This window comes from Gymnodraco acuticeps, unplaced genomic scaffold (assembly GCF_902827175.1).
Source record: "Gymnodraco acuticeps unplaced genomic scaffold, fGymAcu1.1, whole genome shotgun sequence".
In the NCBI taxonomy this organism is placed as follows: Eukaryota; Metazoa; Chordata; class Actinopteri; order Perciformes; family Bathydraconidae; genus Gymnodraco; species Gymnodraco acuticeps.
The window spans coordinates 3227084-3249331 of NW_022992160.1; the positions used below are offsets into that span (position 1 = coordinate 3227084).

At 38.0% G+C, this 22248-nt stretch overlaps 1 protein-coding gene across 1 annotated transcript; it reads left to right on the plus strand.

Moving 5' to 3' along the window:
* Positions 1–156: 156 nt before the first annotated feature.
* ddx51 (DEAD (Asp-Glu-Ala-Asp) box polypeptide 51) lies at positions 157–22143 on the plus strand. The gene is given in 17 exon segments (XM_034204578.1): positions 157–428; positions 1258–1601; positions 2721–2902; positions 3525–3675; positions 5405–5550; positions 6044–6115; positions 6189–6295; positions 8787–8895; positions 9015–9160; positions 10716–10848; positions 10850–10921; positions 13465–13580; positions 13669–13785; positions 20193–20294; positions 20429–20492; positions 20772–20906; positions 22001–22143. Coding segments are annotated over 17 exon segments (2037 nt in total). The 5' UTR covers positions 157–405; the 3' UTR covers positions 22019–22143.
* Positions 22144–22248: the final 105 nt, after the last annotated feature.

Genomic DNA, 22248 nt, shown 5'->3' on the forward strand with positions numbered 1-22248 from the left:
ATGTTGGCTTAAGTGAGATTTTCCTTTATTTAAAAAGAAATCTATTTTGACAAAAACGTTTTAAATAGGCAAATTGGTGTCAAAGAGAAAACACGTTTTTCTTACTTCAATTTGTGCACCAAAAAGTCAAGTAAATATGGTAGCGCCCAACTAGTGACGCACAAAATAGCCGCTGCTTGAGTGTCGTCATCAAACTGCGTTTTGTACTGTAAGTGTGGAAAACACATGAGAATTTTGTGTTTTTTCTAGTTCATTTGAAGTTGAGCGTTTATAGTCATTTAAATAATCAGAGTTCTTAACGAATCTAGACATGGTTAATTGATATTCAGCGAAAACCATTTTCAAACTCGAGATAGCTGAAAAGAACACACAAACTGTCGTGGAGTGATTTACCTTTCTGAGGGAATGTCTCTGTTTGTTGTAAACAGGTAGGCTCATGTTATCTACTAGCTTTCATTATTGGTATTTGTTTGTTTTGTCACATAAATACATGACTTTGGAGTTATATGGTTGTATCTTGCTTTTTAAAGCTATTAAGATAATAAGTATATGATTTTCACATCACAGTCATAAGAAGAAGAAGAAGTTATATTTCATTTTTATTCTTACTATTTTAATTTGTATTCTTACTGTATATACTTTCCGTTCATGTACATTTTATTTGTATCTTATTCTATCCTTTAAACATTTGTAACTCGTGTAATGCTTAACACTGCTGCTTGAACACAAGAATTCCCCAATTTGGATTTAAGTATATATCTATCTATCATCTATCTATTTAAAAATGAGCACTTTGTCTGTCAGTTATGTTGTGTTTAATCTTATGACATGTTTTTATTGATCTAAATGTGTTCCACCTATCATGGCTTTTGGTCTTATAGGGAAGAAACATTCCTGTTTTTCTATTTGTTAAAACCCCTTCTTCTCCAGTGGTCAAAACATGTTGGCCTTTTTAATGATTACGTCTCTACAATAAACGTTTTTTATATATTCTTCCCCGTTGTTTCTTGATTTTATATTGAAATGACTGGATTGTTTTCCTTTTTTATCCTAAGATAAAAGATAGCTTTCAACTGAAATGGCATTTATATGAATGTAATTACATAATGTAAAAGAGAAGAGGGTGAATACCTAATAAAGGTAGGATGATATATTTGTAAGGCTACAAGCTGCTCAATTGACCAAAAGTGTATGTGCTGTGCTTTTGCTGAAGAAGTGGACAGAAGAATGAGTAACATCTGTCATGTGTCCTCACAGGTATCTTGGAGAGGAGGAAAATGGGAGCATCTCGAAGGAGTCTCGCTCTCAGGCGTTACTGGCTAAGCTGCAACAGAAGGCCAAAGAGAAGCAGAGACAGAGTTTGACGGAAGAAACACAAAAGCCACCTAAAGAACGGACGCAAAAGGATGTCAAAAAGAAAAGAAAAGCTGACAAGGACAGCAGTCAGGAGCCTGAACACAACAAGAAACGGAAATCTGAAGCAGCAGCTGTTATTGTCTCAGAGAAGGATAACCACGACGAGCCGGTCGAGGAGGAGGAGGAGAAGAAGAAGAAGCAGACGAGTGCAAATGAGAAGCGAAAGAAGAAGAAGGATCAGTCAGGTATGTGCTTGTTCTTGTATGTATTTACAGGATAACACCAAATTGGGCAATACATTGATGTTGTGAGATGATGCCTCTCATTGAGGCCTAACAATACATTGGTATGAACAATATTGTCAGATTCAGCTTAGTTGTTGGCAATGAAAATGTTAAGTCCTATGCTTTTCCAGCAGTGTAGCAAATAAAATACAGGAATAAGTCGACTATCTACATGAAAAATGGAGATGAGATAATAATGTAATACTGTACAGTTGAATTAAATACTTATTGTAATAACATTGAAATATGTGGACTATAAATAGTGGAATTTGCTATAAACACAAGTAAGTGAATACACTTAGAGCTCAGAATTGTTGTCCCTATGTCTGGTGAAATGTATTGGTTATAAATAGTTATGAATGAACAAAAAGACAAAAACAAATGTGTTTACATTTGAAGACAGTGAAGTGTTACAATATACTGCTGAACAAGGCTCCTGTGAGACCTCTCCTCATTTTGTGAGCGCTTCATACCAATTTCATTTGAAAAGGGTGTAAAATGTTATAAAAATATTTACCTGAGATTTTTAAATCCTTCAAATATTGCTATTGGTCTAACAAAGTCCACTTTGGATACCTCACTTTGTATCTCCAGACAATCACTGTGCAGGTTAAGAGCTAAAAGTCTTTGCTGATTTCTGATATCTGGGTTTTTTCCTCCACTCACTGCAGCGAGTTGACATTCACGGCAGTGGTTTATTGATCTGTAAAGTGCATATGTACACAAAGAGAATATGGCTAATACGGTTTAAATGAAGTATGTATTGAAGGTTATAGGAATAATCCCTTTTCCTGAATATATCTCGTAAATAAAAACGCAAATCTGATAAACGTTGATGTTGTAAACTGTAAGAATGTGAAGCCTGTTAAATAAAGGAGCAGATGAGATGTGGGACTTGGATCTTGTTGCAATCCTTGGAAAAGTAGTTGGGAAAAGTACTGCCCATACTGTGTTACAATATGAGAGGTATGGATGAATTAGACTATAATAAAGAGTAAGAAGACAGTTCTTACTCACTGTCCTTATTATACCAGTTGGTCTATTCATTTGATAATGACTTGTTTTGTCTCTGGATTTGAGGCATTTCAGTGAAAAGTCTTCCTGACACTCCTGTGACTGGAAGAGCAGGACTGGAGGAAACAGGAGGAGGAGAAGAGAAAACGGAGACAGAAAACATCGCACCAGAACAAACCGCGGAAAAGACTCCTGCTCCAACCGGGTTCACGGTCCTGGGAGGATTTGACAACAAACCTGTCCAAAAGGTACACACACGTGTTTCTAATGCTATTAGATTCAATATGCACAGTAGCTACAGTGTAGATATGGCAATGATGATCTTAAGTCCCAAGCTCCTCCAACAATGCAACATCAATATATATAAAACACATTTAAAAAATGCAAGAAGAAACTGAGTTGAATCAAATATAGCAGATTATGTTGTGAGACCAATGTGCAAGTAATGCAGATGAAGTTAACTTTATACATGTCAGAAAAATAAATAAATACAACAAGCTAAATAATGCAGAGAATGTTGTAAGTGACCAAGTAAATGCAGGAGTCTATATCACACATGTTCATAGAATGAGATAGACGACAACAGAATGTAACATTCAATATTGTACAGTGAAATCAAATTAATACTGTTTATTGTAGTGATAAATATTAAGGTGTGTGGTGTGTGTGTGTGTGTGTGTGTGTGTGTGTGTGTGTGTGTGTGTGTGTGTGTGTGTGTGTGTGTGTGTGTGTGTGTGTGTGTGTGTGTGTGTGTGTGTGTGTGTGTGTGTGTGTGTTGTGTGTGTGTGTGTGTGTGTGTGTGTGTGTGTGTGTGTGTGTGTGTGTGTGTGTGTGTGTGTGTGTGTGTGTGTGTGTGTGTGTGTGTGTCAGGTGCACAGAGTGCTCCCTCAGTGGCTGGCTCAGCCGGATGTGATTCACAGAGACATTAAAGGGCACCTGGTGAACATCTCCGAGATCCACGGACTCTCTGCTCTGCTCGTGAAGAAACTTCAGAATAATGGAATCCAGAACTTTTTCCCAGGTAATCACACAGGCTGGTTTCAGCAGCGGGTTTCAAGTGCTCTATAAAAGGCTTGTAACAAATACAAATAAATTCACATTAACGTAAATACACTGAAAGAGTGTAAACACCTGAGAAATAATAGAATGATGATGTCACAGTCAGAGGTGGTAGAACTACTCAGATCTTGTACTTGAGTAGAAGTACCAGAGTGTAGGAATACTCTGTTACAAGTAAAGGTCCTGCATTCAAAATGTGTGCAAAAAGTATTAGCATCCAAATATACTTAAAGTACCAAAAGTAGTCATTGTGCAGATTGGTGCATTTCAGAATCATATACAGTGAAGGAAGTAATGATTTGATCCCTTGCCGATTTTGTAAGTTTACCCACTTACAAATAAATGAACAGTCTATAATTGTAATGGTAAGTTTATTTCACTAATGAGAGACAGAATATCAAAAATAATATCCTTTTATAAACGATAACAATTTATTTGTATTCAACTGTGTGAAATAAGTATTTGATCCCCTTGCAACAAACAAGGATTCTGGCTCCCACAGACCAGTTACATAAGTCCTCTTCCTTTAAAGAAGTACTCCTAATATCAACTTGTTACCTGTATAAAAGACACCTGTCCACAGAATCAACCAATCAGATTCCAACGGTTATGTTCAAGAAGAACATGAAAGGCCCGTCTGGAGTTTGACAATGAACCTCTGAATGACTCAGAGAAGGCTTGGGAGAAGGTGATGTGGTCAGATGAGACCAACATCGAGATCTTTGGCATCAACTTGACACGCTGTGTTTGGAGGAAGAGAGATGCTGACTATAACCCCCATCCTCCCCGTCAGCATGGAGGTGGAAACATTCTGCTTTGGGGTGTTTCTCTGCTAAGGGGACAGGAGGACTTCCTGCATCGAGGAGAGGGTGGACGGGGCCATGTAGCGTAAAATCTTGGCCGATAGCCACCTTCCCTCAGCCAGGACACTGTAATGGGTCATGGAGGGGTCTTCCAGCAGGACAATGACCCTGAACATACGGCCAAGGCAACATAGGAGTGGCTAAAGAAGAAGCACATTGAGGTGATGGAGGGGCCTAGCCAGTCTCCGGACCTTAAACCCATAGAAAATCTGTGGAGGGAGCTGAAGCTTCCAGAGGCCAAGCATCAGCCTCAACACCTGAAGGATTTGGAGGGGATCTTCAGAGAGGAGTGGACCAACATCCTTCCTGAGATGTGCACAGACCTGGAGACCAGCTACAAGAAGCGTCTGACCTCTGTGTGTCCAACAAGGGTTTCTTCACCAAGATCTAACACATGCAAGGGGGTCAAATACTTATTTCCCACAGTTAAATGCAAATTAATTGTTATCTTTTATATAATGTCAATTTCTGGATTTCTTTTTTGATATTCTTACTCTCACTGTTCAAATAAACCTAACATTACAATGATAGACTGTTCATTTCTTTGTAAGTGGGCAAACTTACAAAATCTGCAAGGGATCAAATACTTATTTCCTCCACTGTATATATTAAATTAAAAAGCTAACAATGTGCATTAGTAGTTCTCAAAGCTGGTAAAGGTGCAGCTAGTTTGAATGGCTTTGTATACTGCAGGGTAGCTGGTGAATTTACTCCAGGTGGAACTAAAGTCTTAGTGTTGATTATATTGGAATTACTCAAGTAAAGTACAATATCTCAAAATTGCTTAAGTACAGTAAATTAACTGATTCATTCCACCTCCGGTCACAGTGCAGGCAGAGGTGATCCCGGCCGTCCTGGAGAGCGCTCAGCAGGGGCTTCTGATTGGACGAGGGGGCTACAAGCCCAGAGACATCTGTGTGTCTGCTCCTACAGGCAGCGGCAAGACGCTGGCGTTCGTCATACCTGTCATCCAGGTGAGCTTCTGACACTCATACAATATAACCACTACTCTGTGTGGCCTCCATATGAAGTAGATTTGGTGTGCAGAAAAACGACAAGGGATCCATTATGACACACATTCTAAAACAACACAGACCACAGGCAAATCTCAATGTCCAAATCTTTCCACACTGGTTGCCCAAAAAATATCTTTTAAAAAAGTAATTTTCTAGATAGTTAGGTACTTTGTTGATCCTACATCGGGAAATGATTCTGTTACAGCAGCAGTGTGTTAAGGCAATACAATATTTAAAAGGTGGAATAAAGAACAAACATAATAAAAACAAAACAATAAACAGCAAATATAAACATATCAAGTGGAGGAGACACACATAATACACAATATCAAATATTCCGGATGACTTAGGATGTTCTTTAGAAGATACTGCAGCAACAGAAATAAAGACATATACTGTAGGAGCAGAAACACATATAGGAGAGAATATAAACGACTGATGTGTTCCTTAGGTTCTGATGGAGCGGGTGGTGTGTGAAGTCCGTGCTCTGGCCGTGTTGCCGACCAAAGAGCTCGCCCAGCAGGTCAGAACCTTTCAAAATAAAAGCATGACAGTATCCAGTGATGTCTCCAGTTGACTAATGTTCTGCTGTCCAGGTGTGCAAAGTGTTCGCGTCGTACGCTGAGGGGACCTCTCTGAAGGTGGTGATGCTGGCCGGACAGAAGTCCTTCGCTGCAGAGCAGAGCTGCCTGTCGGAGCTCAGGTGAGAACAGCGGCATTAGAACAAGCTGCACCACTACTCTGGGATTTTGTGAAAACAGAACATTTATGAATGTATTCTGGATAACGGTAAAAGCACTGAATTCCCATTGCTTGGATAATCATGAATAACCTTATATGAGTGACTTAAAAAAGCTGTATAGCTGTTAAAAAAGTACAGGAATTTCTTTTTAATTTTAATTTGATTTAACCAGATAAAAAGCATTGAGATAAAATCTCATTTACAATGCTAACCTGGCCAAGAAGTTAGCAACGTTACACATTCTTACACATAACACAAAATATAAAATACAGAGAACACAACGGAGTAAACAAAAAGACGAAAAGCAGTCACTACATTGTGCACATTAGGACAGTAAGAAAGGTACACTACTTATTCTTGCAAGAGCAGCGGGTGGTAAGGACTTCAGACAACTTCAATTTAAAACATGCTATAGGGACAAGTGCCCTCAGTTTGAGGCTTGATTGAAGCTCATTCCAAGACCAAGGACCATAATAAAAAAGACTCCTTTTTCCAGCCTCAGTCCGCACAGCAGGAACCTGGAACCGTATCCAGGCACTGTGTCTGAGGTTGTAAGAGTCACAAACTGGAGCACATCTGGCACAAATATACAGTGGAAGCTTACCTAAAATGGCTTTATACATTAATAAAAACCAATGCTGCATCCTACGCACACTAAGTGAGGACCATCCAGTTATGGCACATTTCCACTGCAGCGGGGTAGCCCCGTTTAAGCGTCCCTAAGCGTCCTCGCTCAGGCCTCGGGCTGCCTCGCTGGCCGTCCGAGGCCGTGGCGCATTTCCATTACAGTTTAGGACCTGGGGTAGCAACGCAGTGTAGGCGGGGCGATCGGCTTCACATTTCGAGTTGTTCCGTCGAGCTCCCGCTGGATTTGATCATCCCCAAATGAGATGTAGGAACGTCGTCACCTCCTCGGTCGACCACGGTGTGCTTTTCTTCGACGTTGCCATTTTTGTAGCTCCTCCGTTTACAAAAATGATGTGTATAAAAATGCTGCAAGCTTACTTCTAGATATATATGCGAGGCTAGGGATGATCTCGCGCGCGATCTTGTGACGATTCTCTCTGACCAATCAGCAGTCGAGAGTGTTGACGTCACTAGTTCAGCCCAGGCCCTGGCCTGATAGAACCACAATTTTATGAGGCCGGAAAAAGAGGGAAAAAGTACCCGCTAGCCGGTGCTGCGCTATATGGAAAGGCCACCAAAAACTGGCCTGGCCGCTTGAGGACGATTAAGGACGCTTAAACGGGGCTACCCGCTGCAGTGGAAATGCGCCATTAGGCTATACAGTTTGCAATGATGAGTCCTATAGGGTGCATTTGATATATATCGCAGTGCAGCATGGTAGAGTGGGTCAAGTTTGGCCAAAACAGTAGGACAGGCAAATCTATAAATGGTATCACCGTAGTCCAGCTGGGACAGGAATAAGCCAGACCAACCTTTTACGGGATGAAGTTGAAAAATAACATTTAAGTCCGAAAAGGAAGCCAAGAGTGAATTTCAATTTCTTTGTTAGAACTTCAATGTGGTGTTTAAAGTTTAGATTTCTGTCCAACCAAAAGCCCAGACATTTGTAGGTATCGACAAACTCAACAGAGACGCCATCAAGGGTGTGAATGGAGAGGCAAAAGGACGCTGACTTGGGAGCAAAAAGCATTGCTTTGGTTTTCTTACCATTCAATAGCAGTTTGGAATTAAGATGTGCATGCTGCAGCGTGATAAAATCAGATTTTAAATTGGAAACGGCCATATCCAGAGAAGGAGCACATGAATATACAATAGTGTCATCATCATAGGTAGATAGGTAGAAAATTGCATCCGATTACAAATATTGTTTACGTAGAATAAAAAGAGCAAGGGCCCCAAAATAGAGCCCTGTGGAACTCCCTTCTACATAAATATTATTACATAAGAAAAATAGCTACACATCTTTTTTTGAATGCCTTGTGAATTATGACAATTCTTTTTTAAATGTTTGAATTGTTTGTATTTCACTAAAGAGGATGTTTACTATTATGTTAGTGATTATCATTATTGTTGTGAATCGCAATTAAGATAATGTAAAACAGTGACCGTTCTAACATGTCTTGTTAAAATGTAACTAAGTACAACTTTCTGTTGCTGACTTGTATGAGCATTTTACATGGCTTTTGTTTTGCTTTGCTTTGAATTATTTAGTTAGATACTTGATACAAATGAGAGAAAGAGTTCTAAATGTCTCACTTCCATGTGCTGATCTTGGTTGAGAGTTTCAGACTCTCATGGCAGATATCGCCTTTTTCACTAGAACTCCAATTCAAAAAAAGATATCCATATATATGCTTTACATTTGTAGCTGCATAAGGAGAACAGTAAAATAAATAATAATAGATAAATATCAGTTGAGTTTGTGGTATTTGTACAATACTCAGTGAAACATCTATGTACCTAGACTGTTTTTTTTTTCTTCCAGGGGGGGCATGAGACGCAGTTTAGCGGACATTGTTGTGGCCACTCCAGGTCGGCTGGTCGATCACATCAACAAGAATTCAGGCTTCAGTCTGGAACACCTCAGGTTTTTAGTAAGTTCTTACAACATGTAAACATACAGTATATATAAAATATCATAAAGCACAGCAAATATGACGGTGCACCATCATCTGTTTTAAAGTGGAGGCTCTCACCCTCTCATCCATCCCAGATTATAGACGAGGCCGACAGGATGATTGACAGCATGCACCAGTCGTGGCTCAGCCAGGTGGTGAAGGCGGTGTACAGACCAGGAAGTGGACAGGAAGCCATGTCCATCTTCAGGAGGGCGGAGCCAGCACATGTGACAGCAGCCAGGTGAGTCTCACACCTGAGTCTGAAGAGGCTCTTTGTGTAGGGTAGACATGAAGGAAGGTGTCTTTATTCATATAACCAGAGTTTTATTTAACAGAATGCTATTTAAAAAATAAAATAAAACTCAATCTTAAAAAATATTTGGTTTGATAACATTATTGTGTTTTTTTTTGTTTTTTTTAATACAATTTAATATCATCAAAATGAGATAAGATGATCATTTTGTTAGTATCCTTGTCTGCTTTCAGTCAGTGCGATTAGGAGGTTCTTGTGAATCTTATGTTGGTGTTTGTGTACAGCTCTAGAGTCAGGCTCTAGTTAGCCTAGCTTAGCATTAAGACTATCCTGGCCATCCTAGCTTTATCCAAAGATCAAACATAGTTCAAACAAAAATAATATTTTTTACAAAGGAGATACATAAAGAGTTAATTATTTAGCAGTTTTAGGTGTAGAAAGGTGTCGTTTTTAACTTTGGACAGCTTCGGGCAAGCTGTTTGTCTCTGCTTCAATTTTGTATGCTAAGCTAAGCTAACTACATACTGACTCCACCGCTGTACTGAGTTTTTTTCAAAACAAAGTTACATTTACATTCAGTGCTTCTCAATTTTTTTTATTTGTATGTAGAGTAAAGGTCTAACGTGTCAAATGTAATCTTCTTTCTTTGAATATTTGCAATTTTAAATCCTGTATTGTTTACATCTAGATTTACTACTGTCTTATTATTCCATGTCTTTGGCCAGGGTTGGAAGGGTTACTTTAAACATTTTATCTGTTACAATTACTAGTTACCTGTAAAAAAAAAAATGTAATCAGAAACCTTATCTGAGTATCATAATATAAAAGTAAAGTAACCTAATTACTTTCCGTTACTTTTGATTTACCTAGAATATCATATGCAATGCAAATAAACACAACATAATAGAAATATCAATAAGGAGTTTTTGTGTGTAGCGACAAAACTCCCATTGAACAGTCACTAGAGGCTAAGGTAGGCTCATCCCTTTGACACGTTGATCATTAAATACAAATGTGTGCAAATGTGTTGTTAAATTAACAACAATAATGGAAATAATGAACTCTGGTTAAATGTGAATTTTTGCTCCTACAATGTGTATGTAACAATGTGACCTTATAGGATAAGTACAGTTAAGAAATGCTGATTCATTTGAATACTTTAATTAAACACAGTGTTATTGTGTAATAAATCAGGTGTTCACTAACTGCATATGAAAAAATACATTTAAAATAAAGAAGAATAAAAGCAGCCTTAAATGAAAACCAAAAGGTCTACCTGTAATATAGACATTTTAATTTTAAAATGTCTTTTAACGATATAATCCTGCTTGTAATCCCCTTTTTTTTTATGTAACAGTAATCTGATTACTTCTTTTTTTGTATGTAACTGTAGGAATACAGCTACTTTTTTGTGTGTCCTGATTATGTAATCCATTAGTCCCCAAGCTTGTCTTTGGCTGGTGCATCGCTGCGTTTCATGAATACTGATCAGTGGAATAATGTTCAGTTCAGTTTTATAAACATCTCCCCGACCCCCTCTCAGTCTGTCCCCCCCCCAGATGCCACTGCAGAAGCTGCTATTCTCTGCCACACTCACACAGAACCCAGAGAAGCTGCAACAGCTGGGCCTCCACCAGCCCCGACTTTTCAGCTCCATCCACAGCCAGTCCAGCACTATCAGCACCCCCGGCAGCACGGCAGACCCCCCCCCACACACAGGGCTGCTTCAACTTCCCCGAAGGTCTCACAGTAAGATACTCACCCCTGACTTTCAGGAGGCATACATGCAGTGCTGGAATGTAACAAAGTACATTTATTCAAGAACTTACTCGATTATATTAATAATAGTAATAATTACGAGATTAAAGTCGTAGTTTCATAAGTGACTTGAGAAGCGGACTTGGAGGAGATTGTCTCCTTTCTGCAGGAGGAAATGGCTGGTTCTGGCCGACTACATTACATTACATTGCATTTAGCTGACGCTTTTATCCAAAGCGACTTACAATAAGTACATTCGACCAACAAGATACAAACTTGAAGAAAACAGAATCATATACGTACATCAGGTTTCATAGAGCTAAAACATTTCAAGTGCTACTCAACTGGCTTTAGGTAAGACAGTCCTTTATTAGTATATAAGTGCTTTCTTAATAGTTCTATCGCTCGAAGTGGAGTCGAAAGAGATGAGTTTTCAGTCTGCGCCGGAAGATATAAGCTTTCTGCTGTCCTGATTTCAATGGGGAGCTCATTCCGATTCCACTACAAGGCTACACTACAAGTTCGACTCCTTCTGGATCCAAAGCCTTGATTACAAGTCTCATAGTTTCTTGTGAAACAACAAATCCCCTTTGAACAGCTCGTAGATGTAACCAACGATAGCCTTGTAGTCGGCCAGAACCAGCCATTTCCTCATGCAGAAAGGAGACAATCTCCTCCAAGTCCATTTGGTTCTTTCTTCCAAATAATAGACATAGTTTCTTGCACAACCTTTTCAAAGTTCTAATACTTATGATAATCTGATGCTGATGTGCCAAAAGATTAAGTATTTAGTTATTTGAGAAACCTAAACTAAAGTACTGCTTCACAAGATGCTCCACATTCCTCATTTTATTGCAGGACGCTCCTGTTGTCACTTATGAAACTACGACATTAATCTCGTAATTATGACTTTATTCTGGTAACATTACGACTTTATTCTCGTAATATTACGACTTTATTCTCGTAGCTATGACTTTATTCTCGAAATCTCTCAGTTTTTTTTTTCTAAGTGTGGCCCTAATACGCCGTCGTAGTAAATGGACTGTACTTATATAGCGCTTTATCCAGTCTTTAAGACCCCTCAAAGCGCTTTACATACTACATGTCATTCACCCATTCACACCCATTCATACAGAGCAGTGTACCTTACTCTAGGAACTAACATTCACACACATTCACACACCGTTGGCCATGCCATCGGGAGCAACTCAGGGTTAAGTATCTCGCCCAAGGATACATCGACATGTTGACTGCATGGGCTGGGACTGAACCCACAACCTTCTGGTTGAAAGACGATCGCACTCCCTCGCAGCCACAGTCGCCCTATAAGTACTTTTCATTTGAATAATTTTAGTCCATACAACACAACAATATACTTTGATTGAAGTAGCATGTATATGCAGGACTTGTAAACATGTATTAACATTGTGGTTTTAGTACTGGTGCTTAAATGGATTGCATTTATATACCACCTTTCCGGTTTTTGTAACCACTGAAACAACTTTTACAAGTCAGCAATCATCCATTCACACAGAATGCAGATAAGAATAAGAATCAGAATCAGGTTTATTGCCAAGTAGGTTTACACATACGAGGAGTTTGCCTTGGTGCACATGGTGCATACATAAACACAGTCAAAGAAGATAAAAAGTAAGAAAACAGCCCAAAAATGTAATCAATTATAAAAAATATAATAAGCAATAGCAATGTTAAAACGAAGTAAACTGGATATAAAATCCCCAAACAGGCGAAAACCTACCAGTTTCACCCACTGTCTCTGCCACCTCCCTCCATGCCTCGCTCCTCCGGTTTGTATCCCGGTAGATGAACAGAGACTGATCATACAGCACCGGGTGATTCACTACCGCTATAATGAATTTTCCCTCCATTTTTTGGAATATGAGGAAATGACCTGCGTAGTCTCTCCCAGCATACACACGGTTTGATTGGCTAGCGCTTGTACTGGCAGATTTGCATAAACGGGATTTCATTGGCTGACGCTTCTGCCGAGGCGCCAAAAGTTGAACATTGCTCAACTTTTGAAGCGAGCAACGCCAGCAACTCTCCACGTCGCTTCCCAAAATGCAGTTCGGCTAAAAGTGACGTCACCCCATTCAAAGTGAATGGGCAGAAGTGTTGGAAGCTTCAACGCACGACGCTGTGTGGACGGGCCAAAAACTATGTGTAAAAAACTAAAAAACTACTATGATAAAATGCTCAGAATAATCAAATATATGCAGTTTTGTTATGGAAAGTGGAAAGCTGTGTAGATACTAAGAGAGGTAGCTTTTGTACAAATATTCAGAGGGTTGTGCAGAACTGGCAATACTTAAATGAGATAAATACAATGTAATGTATACAGTCTATAAAGCAGCTGAAGGCAAGTGTGAGTGGGGGTCCCGGGACTTGTTAATGAAAACGTATTCCAGTCCTGCACACATGTGAAGCTGGGTCCTGTGGAGTGAGACAGGGATGTAAAGATTCTGTCAAAGACACGGCTCACTTTTTGAATGACTGCGCATTTGTGTTTTCAGGAGTATTACGTTCCCTGTACGTTAAGCAAGAAGCCTCTTCTCATCCTCCACTTCATCCTGCGCATGAAGCTCAGCCCCATCCTCTGCTTCACCAACTCCAGGGAGGCAGCACACAGGTGGGAGAGAGCCTCGCCGCGTAAACACATCACACCCTTCTTACAAAATGCTGCAGACCCTATCAGCTGACTGTTTGCTCCTCTCCAGGCTGTTTCTGCTGGTGCGGCTCTTTGGTGGCGTTCAGGCGGCCGAGTTCTCCTCCAGACTGTCTCCTGCTGAGAGGAAGAAGACGTTGAAGGAGTTTGAACAAGGAAAGATCCAACTGTGAGTGTGCTTTGTATAAACACATTTGTGTCGGAGAATATGTGACGACTCAGACACACCGTAATTATTTATTGACAAGTTATAGCACACATAAATACAAAGAAACTTAAAAGAAGAAAAGACAAAACAGGAGACCACACTACTCATTGACAGTCTTTCTTTTTCCTTGTACACTGTCCATTTTTCCCAGCGTTGTTCAGATATCTCTGCTTTAGTCCTTAGACAGTAGGTCAGTTTTTCCATAGTAAATATTGATTCAACAATGTCCAGCCACTGACCCGGTCCATGAGGGTCACTTTTTAACCAGTTCCTTTGAATGGCCTTTTTTACCCGCAAGTATCAGGACTTTTAAAAACATAGTCAGGTCTTCCTTTCTAATTATAATCTGGAATCAAGCCCAGGTACATAACCCTTGGGTCACAGGGAGTCTTATAAGTTAACATTTCTGGTCCAAAATGCCTGACCAGAAGATATGCGAGTGATATTCAACCGTCCACATTGTCTCCAACAGCACTGCTTTCTTCCCTTGTTTATTTTTAATGTTTGGTGTCATTCATTTTTTCTTTTTACATTTTTCCATCGATATTCCTTCCATCTTTTGGAGCTAGTTGAAGTCAAATAGATTGTCAGCATATAATGCCAATCCCTCTCAGCAGGATGGACATTTTAAATATCTCTCTACTGTACAACTGTCTAAAGGCAGAGAAGGGAAGTAGTGGAGTACACATACTTTGTTACTGTACTTAAGTACATGTTTCTGGTATCAGTACTTTACTCCACTACTTATTTTTCTGACGACTTTTTACTTTGACTTCTTACATGTTGAACACAAATACCTGTACTTTCTACTTCTTACATTTCTAACACAAATACCTGTACTTTCTACTTCTTACATTTCTAACACAAATACCTGTACTTTCTACTTCTTACATGTTGAACACAAATACCTGTACTTTCTACTTCTTACATGTTGAACACAAATACCTGTACTTTCTACTTCTTACATGTTGAACACAAATACCTGTACTTTCTACTTCTTACATTTCTAACACAAATACCTGTACTTTCTACTTCTTACATGTTGAACACAAATACCTGTACTTTCTACTTCTTACATGTTGAACTCAAATACCTGTACTTTCTACTTCTTACATGTTGAACTCAAATACCTGTACTTTCTACTTCTTACATGTTGAACTCAAATACCTGTACTTTCTACTTCTTACATGTTGAACACAAATACCTGTACTTTCTACTTCTTACATGTTGAACTCAAATACCTGTACTTTCTACTTCTTACATGTTGAACTCAAATACCTGTACTTTCTACTTCTTACATGTTGAACACAAATACCTGAACTTTCTACTTCTTACATGTTGAACTCAAATACCTGTACTTTCTACTTCTTACATGTTGAACTCAAATACCTGTACTTTCTACTTCTTACATGTTGAACTCAAATACCTGAACTTTCTACTTCTTACATGTTGAACACAAATACCTGTACTTTCTACTTCTTAGATGTTGAACCCAAATACCTGTACTTTCTACTTCTTACATGTTGAACACAAATACCTGTACTTTCTACTTCTTACATGTTGAACTCAAATACCTGTACTTTCTACTTCTTACATGTTGAACACAAATACCTGTACTTTCTACTTCTTACATGTTGAACTCAAATACCTGTACTTTCTACTTCTTACATGTTGAACACAAATACCTGTACTTTCTACTTCTTACATGTTGAACACAAATACCTGTACTTTCTACTTCTTACATGTTGAACTCAAATACCTGTACTTTCTACTTCTTACATGTTGAACTCAAATACCTGAACTTTCTACTTCTTACATGTTGAACACAAATACCTGTACTTTCTACTTCTTACATGTTGAACTCAAATACCTGAACTTTCTACTTCTTACATGTTGAACACAAATACCTGTACTTTCTACTTCTTAGATGTTGAACCCAAATACCTGTACTTTCTACTTCTTACATGTTGAACACAAATACCTGTACTTTCTACTTCTTACATGTTGAACTCAAATACCTGTACTTTCTACTTCTTACATGTTGAACTCAAATACCTGTACTTTCTACTTCTTACATTTTGAACACAAATACCTGTACTTTCTACTTCTTACATGTTGAACACAAATACCTGTACTTTCTACTTCTTACATGTTGAACTCAAATACCTGTACTTTCTACTTCTTACATGTTGAACTCAAATACCTGTACTTTCTACTTCTTACATGTTGAACACAAATACCTGTACTTTCTACTTCTTACATGTTGAACTCAAATACCTGTACTTTCTACTTCTTACATGTTGAACACAAATACCTGTACTTTCTACTTCTTACATGTTGAACACTAATACCTGTACTTTCTACTTCTTACATGTTGAACACAAATACCTGTACTTTCTACTTCTTACATGTTGAACTCAAATACCTGTACTTTCTACTTCTTACATGTTGAACACAAATACCTGTACTTTCTACTTCTTACATGTTGAACTCAAATACCTGTACTTTCTACTTCTTACATGTTGAACTCAAATACCTGTACTTTCTACTTCTTACATGTTGAACACAAATACCTGTACTTTCTACTTCTTACATGTTGAACTCAATACCTGTACTTTCTACTTCTTACATGTTGAACTCAAATACCTGTACTTTCTACTTCTTACATGTTGAACTCAAATACCTGTACTTTCTACTTCTTACATGTTGAACTCAAATACCTGAACTTTCTACTTCTTACATGTTGAACTCAAATACCTGTACTTTCTACTTCTTACATGTTGAACTCAAATACCTGTACTTTCTACTTCTTACATGTTGAACTCAAATACCTGTACTTTCTACTTCTTACATGTTGAACACAAATACCTGTACTTTCTACTTCTTACATGTTGAACTCAAATACCTGTACTTTCTACTTCTTACATGTTGAACTCAAATACCTGTACTTTCTACTTCTTACATGTTGAACACAAATACCTGTACTTTCTACTTCTTACATGTTGAACACAAATACCTGTACTTTCTACTTCTTACATGTTGAACTCAAATACCTGTACTTTCTACTTCTTACATGTTGAACACAAATACCTGTACTTTCTACTTCTTACATGTTGAACTCAAATACCTGTACTTTCTACTTCTTACATGTTGAACACAAATACCTGTACTTTCTACTTCTTACATGTTGAACACAAATACCTGTACTTTCTACTTCTTACATGTTGAACACAAATACCTGTACTTTCTACTTCTTACATGTTGAACTCAAATACCTGTACTTTCTACTTCTTACATGTTGAACTCAAATACCTGTACTTTCTACTTCTTACATGTTGAACACAAATACCTGTACTTTCTACTTCTTACATGTTGAACACAAATACCTGTACTTTCTACTTCTTACATGTTGAACTCAAATACCTGTACTTTCTACTTCTTACATGTTGAACACAAATACCTGTACTTTCTACTTCTTACATGTTGAACTCAAATACCTGTACTTTCTACTTCTTACATGTTGAACACAAATACCTGTACTTTCTACTTCTCACATGTTGAACACAAATACCTGTACTTTCTACTTCTTACATGTTGAACACAAATACCTGTACTTTCTACTTCTTACATGTTGAACTCAAATACCTGTACTTTCTACTTCTTACATGTTGAACTCAAATACCTGTACTTTCTACTTCTTACATGTTGAACACAAATACCTGTACTTTCTACTTCTTACATGTTGAACTCAAATACCTGTACTTTCTACTTCTTACATGTTGAACACAAATACCTGTACTTTCTACTTCTCACATGTTGAACTCAAATACCTGTACTTTCTACTTCTTACATGTTGAACACAAATACCTGTACTTTCTACTTCTTACATGTTGAACACAAATACCTGTACTTTCTACTTCTTACATGTTGAACACAAATACCTGTACTTTCTACTTCTCACATGTTGAACTCAAATACCTGTACTTTCTACTTCTTACATGTTGAACACAAATACCTGTACTTTCTACTTCTTACATGTTGAACTCAAATACCTGTACTTTCTACTTCTTACATGTTGAACTCAAATACCTGTACTTTCTACTTCTTACATGTTGAACACAAATACCTGTACTTTCTACTTCTTACATGTTGAACTCAAATACCTGTACTTTCTACTTCTTACATGTTGAACTCAAATACCTGTACTTTCTACTTCTTACATGTTGAACTCAAATACCTGTACTTTCTACTTCTTACATGTTGAACTCAAATACCTGAACTTTCTACTTCTTACATGTTGAACTCAAATACCTGTACTTTCTACTTCTTACATGTTGAACTCAAATACCTGTACTTTCTACTTCTTACATGTTGAACTCAAATACCTGTACTTTCTACTTCTTACATGTTGAACACAAATACCTGTACTTTCTACTTCTTACATGTTGAACTCAAATACCTGTACTTTCTACTTCTTACATGTTGAACTCAAATACCTGTACTTTCTACTTCTTACATGTTGAACACAAATACCTGTACTTTCTACTTCTTACATGTTGAACACAAATACCTGTACTTTCTACTTCTTACATGTTGAACTCAAATACCTGTACTTTCTACTTCTTACATGTTGAACACAAATACCTGTACTTTCTACTTCTTACATGTTGAACTCAAATACCTGTACTTTCTACTTCTTACATGTTGAACACAAATACCTGTACTTTCTACTTCTTACATGTTGAACTCAAATACCTGTACTTTCTACTTCTTACATGTTGAACTCAAATACCTGTACTTTCTACTTCTTACATGTTGAACACAAATACCTGTACTTTCTACTTCTTACATGTTGAACACAAATACCTGTACTTTCTACTTCTTACATGTTGAACTCAAATACCTGTACTTTCTACTTCTTACATGTTGAACACAAATACCTGTACTTTCTACTTCTTACATGTTGAACTCAAATACCTGTACTTTCTACTTCTTACATGTTGAACACAAATACCTGTACTTTCTACTTCTCACATGTTGAACACAAATACCTGTACTTTCTACTTCTTACATGTTGAACACAAATACCTGTACTTTCTACTTCTTACATGTTGAACTCAAATACCTGTACTTTCTACTTCTTACATGTTGAACTCAAATACCTGTACTTTCTACTTCTTACATGTTGAACACAAATACCTGTACTTTCTACTTCTTACATGTTGAACTCAAATACCTGTACTTTCTACTTCTTACATGTTGAACACAAATACCTGTACTTTCTACTTCTCACATGTTGAACTCAAATACCTGTACTTTCTACTTCTTACATGTTGAACACAAATACCTGTACTTTCTACTTCTTACATGTTGAACACAAATACCTGTACTTTCTACTTCTTACATGTTGAACACAAATACCTGTACTTTCTACTTCTCACATGTTGAACTCAAATACCTGTACTTTCTACTTCTTACATGTTGAACACAAATACCTGTACTTTCTACTTCTTACATGTTGAACTCAAATACCTGTACTTTCTACTTCTTACATGTTGAACTCAAATACCTGTACTTTCTACTTCTTACATGTTGAACTCAAATACCTGTACTTTCTACTTCTTACATGTTGAACACAAATACCTGTACTTTCTACTTCTTACATGTTGAACACAAATACCTGTACTTTCTACTTCTTACATGTTGAACTCAAATACCTGTACTTTCTACTTCTTACATGTTGAACTCAAATACCTGTACTTTCTACTTCTCTCATTTTCCAAACAGCTGGTTCCTTTAGTCTGAATGTGTGTTTGATGCGTGATCATTATTCTTTAGAGTCATTGCGTGCCTATTGATTTGAACACGATCCGTGTATCCATCATTTCCTGGTCTTCTCTAAAGAAGAGGGACTAATGAAAACGTTGTCATGTTGCCGTTGTTCAGCATGGAAACATTCATTAGCTAACAATGACATTATTGTTCTATTCAGGTCAGGTACTCTTTAAAACAGCTGCTAGTTATGGGTACTTTTTACTGAAGTACATTTCAAAGCCCATACTTCTTTACTTTTACTTGAGTAAAGAAGTTTAGTCAGTACTTCTACTTTCACCAGAGTATTTTTAAACACGAGTATCTGTACTTCTACTTGAGTAAAGGATGTGTGTACTTTTGCCATCTCTGTCTAAAGGAGACTAAAGAGTATCAATAAATACTAGGGAACAAGTTAAAAAAACAGAGGTGCGACAGCATAATATGTATATTTGTTGTATTTGTATTTTTAACTTGGCCTGGCCACTGCATGAATTCCTGCAGTGTAAGCTTTAATGATTTAAGGAGCAATAATGAAGCTAACGTGCGTCCTGCAGGATGATCAGCACAGACGCAGCCGCCAGAGGCATCGACATCAACGGGGTCAAATGTGTGGTGAACTATGACGCACCGCAGTACATCCGGACATACATCCACAGGTGAGCTGTCCATCAAACTGACCTGTGTGTGTATAACCGCAGGTACTATAAGGAGTACAAAGGATGTTTAGTGAAGAATATCCTCCAGATGTGGCTTATTCTCTCTGTGACTTGGCTTCTTTGTTTCTGTTCAGGATTGGAAGGACAGCCAGAGCAGGGAAAACGGGCCTGGCCTTCACCTTCCTGCTGGGAGTACAGGTACTCTTTAAATGATCATATGTTGTATGTGACCATCTAATTATCTTTACCTTCCCTATTATCACTATATCCCAAACATTTGAAGAAAACATGATTCAATATAGATAAGTGAGGCAAAAATATACTACATACGTATACTTCTTACTGTGTCTTTGAATGCATCACTCATACCAAAGCAAATGTCTCGTATGTGTAAACCTACTTACACTAAATAAAAGGTATTCTGATTGTGAAGAGCATAAACGGGATATGAGACAGAGTGCTGTGTTTTCCCCTTAGGAGAAGAACTTCCTGCAGATGGTGGTGGAGGCAGGAACGCCCGGGATTCAGAAGCAGATCGTCAAACCTGAGAGCCTGAAGGGGATGGAGGCGCGCTACGAACAGACGCTGCAGGAGCTGGCCAACGTCATCAAGGTACACTTTCACCTCTGTTTAAGGGGGTCCTGGGCATATCTGGATTATTTTCTCAAAATGATAATCAAATGAAGCTAACTCAACTTAAATGAACTCAATTGATGGCTACGAACTAGTTAATTTAAATAGCCCAAACGTAGTATATAGTCTACTTGCCAGCACTGTGAACCTGGAAATGGTACCCCCGTAGAAATATATAGTAGGGGTCCCCGGCACATAGAAACTTCTGGATGCTAACTAGGTTGGGTTTTCGGGGTTCGTAAGGATGCTGAGTCCAATTCTGACATTTTCAGGATCAAAAATTGCAGTTTAAACCAGAAAGAGGCAGAATGTTTCTACTCCCGTTGGGCTGATTTTTATGGAAAAAAATGTTGTCCATTGTAAGTGTCCTGAAAATGGCAGAAATTGATTAAGCATTCTCAATAATCCCCCAAACCACTCAAAAATTGTCCAAATCGGCCAAGCCATGTTTAGCTATTGTCTACATATGCCAATGAATGCTAATTAAGCAAATGTACCAACATATGCAAGTTAGCACCCAGCAGTTTCTATGTGCAAGGACTATACATTTCTAACATAACACTTTGGGGTCCTCAACATTTCCAGGTTCACAATAGGACCCTATGAGCTGGCAAACAAACTATGTTACATTTCTGCATTGAAATGACCCACCTATGTTGGAGTTGTGGAGTTACATTATCCCAAATGTTTCATAACATTTTCAAACCAATAGAAATGTTGAATTGTAGTCCGGGTAAAGGTGGGATTCCTCTGCCTTCCTGTGATGGAGTTTGTCCCCTTTGACGTGGGAACTTATCTGCCAGAAGCTGACACATAATGAGTTTGTTTGAAGCCACATTTTGACCTCAACCTGATGAAGGATTTTAGTCATCGTTGCTGGATCTCAAGTTATCAGAGGCACAAGCTGAGTTAGCAGTAGTTACCATGTTCCACTTCAGGAAAATTAAATGCAGTTTAGTTATTGTCATACACTGACTTACATGCACAAAAACCAAAGCATTGTTTACATTAAGTTTTGCTATGAAAGGCTACTTGAATGACTTTTTGCCAACAAATACACCTTGTCTCTGCAGGATGAGAAAACCAGATAATGGATCAGCACTGACATTCTCCTCTGAGCTCACATCTGTGCCTCAGCAGAACACGTTGCATTTTCAGCTGTACTGGGAATATTTATGTTGTTTAATAAAACATCAAATACATAAACATACCATAACTTTGTGTTGAATCTGGTGATTTCAGCTCTACAGTGCAACCTCCAATGTGAATAACAACCCAACACATGTAATGTAGCTTAGGTCTGTAAAAGGGGTTTCATTGC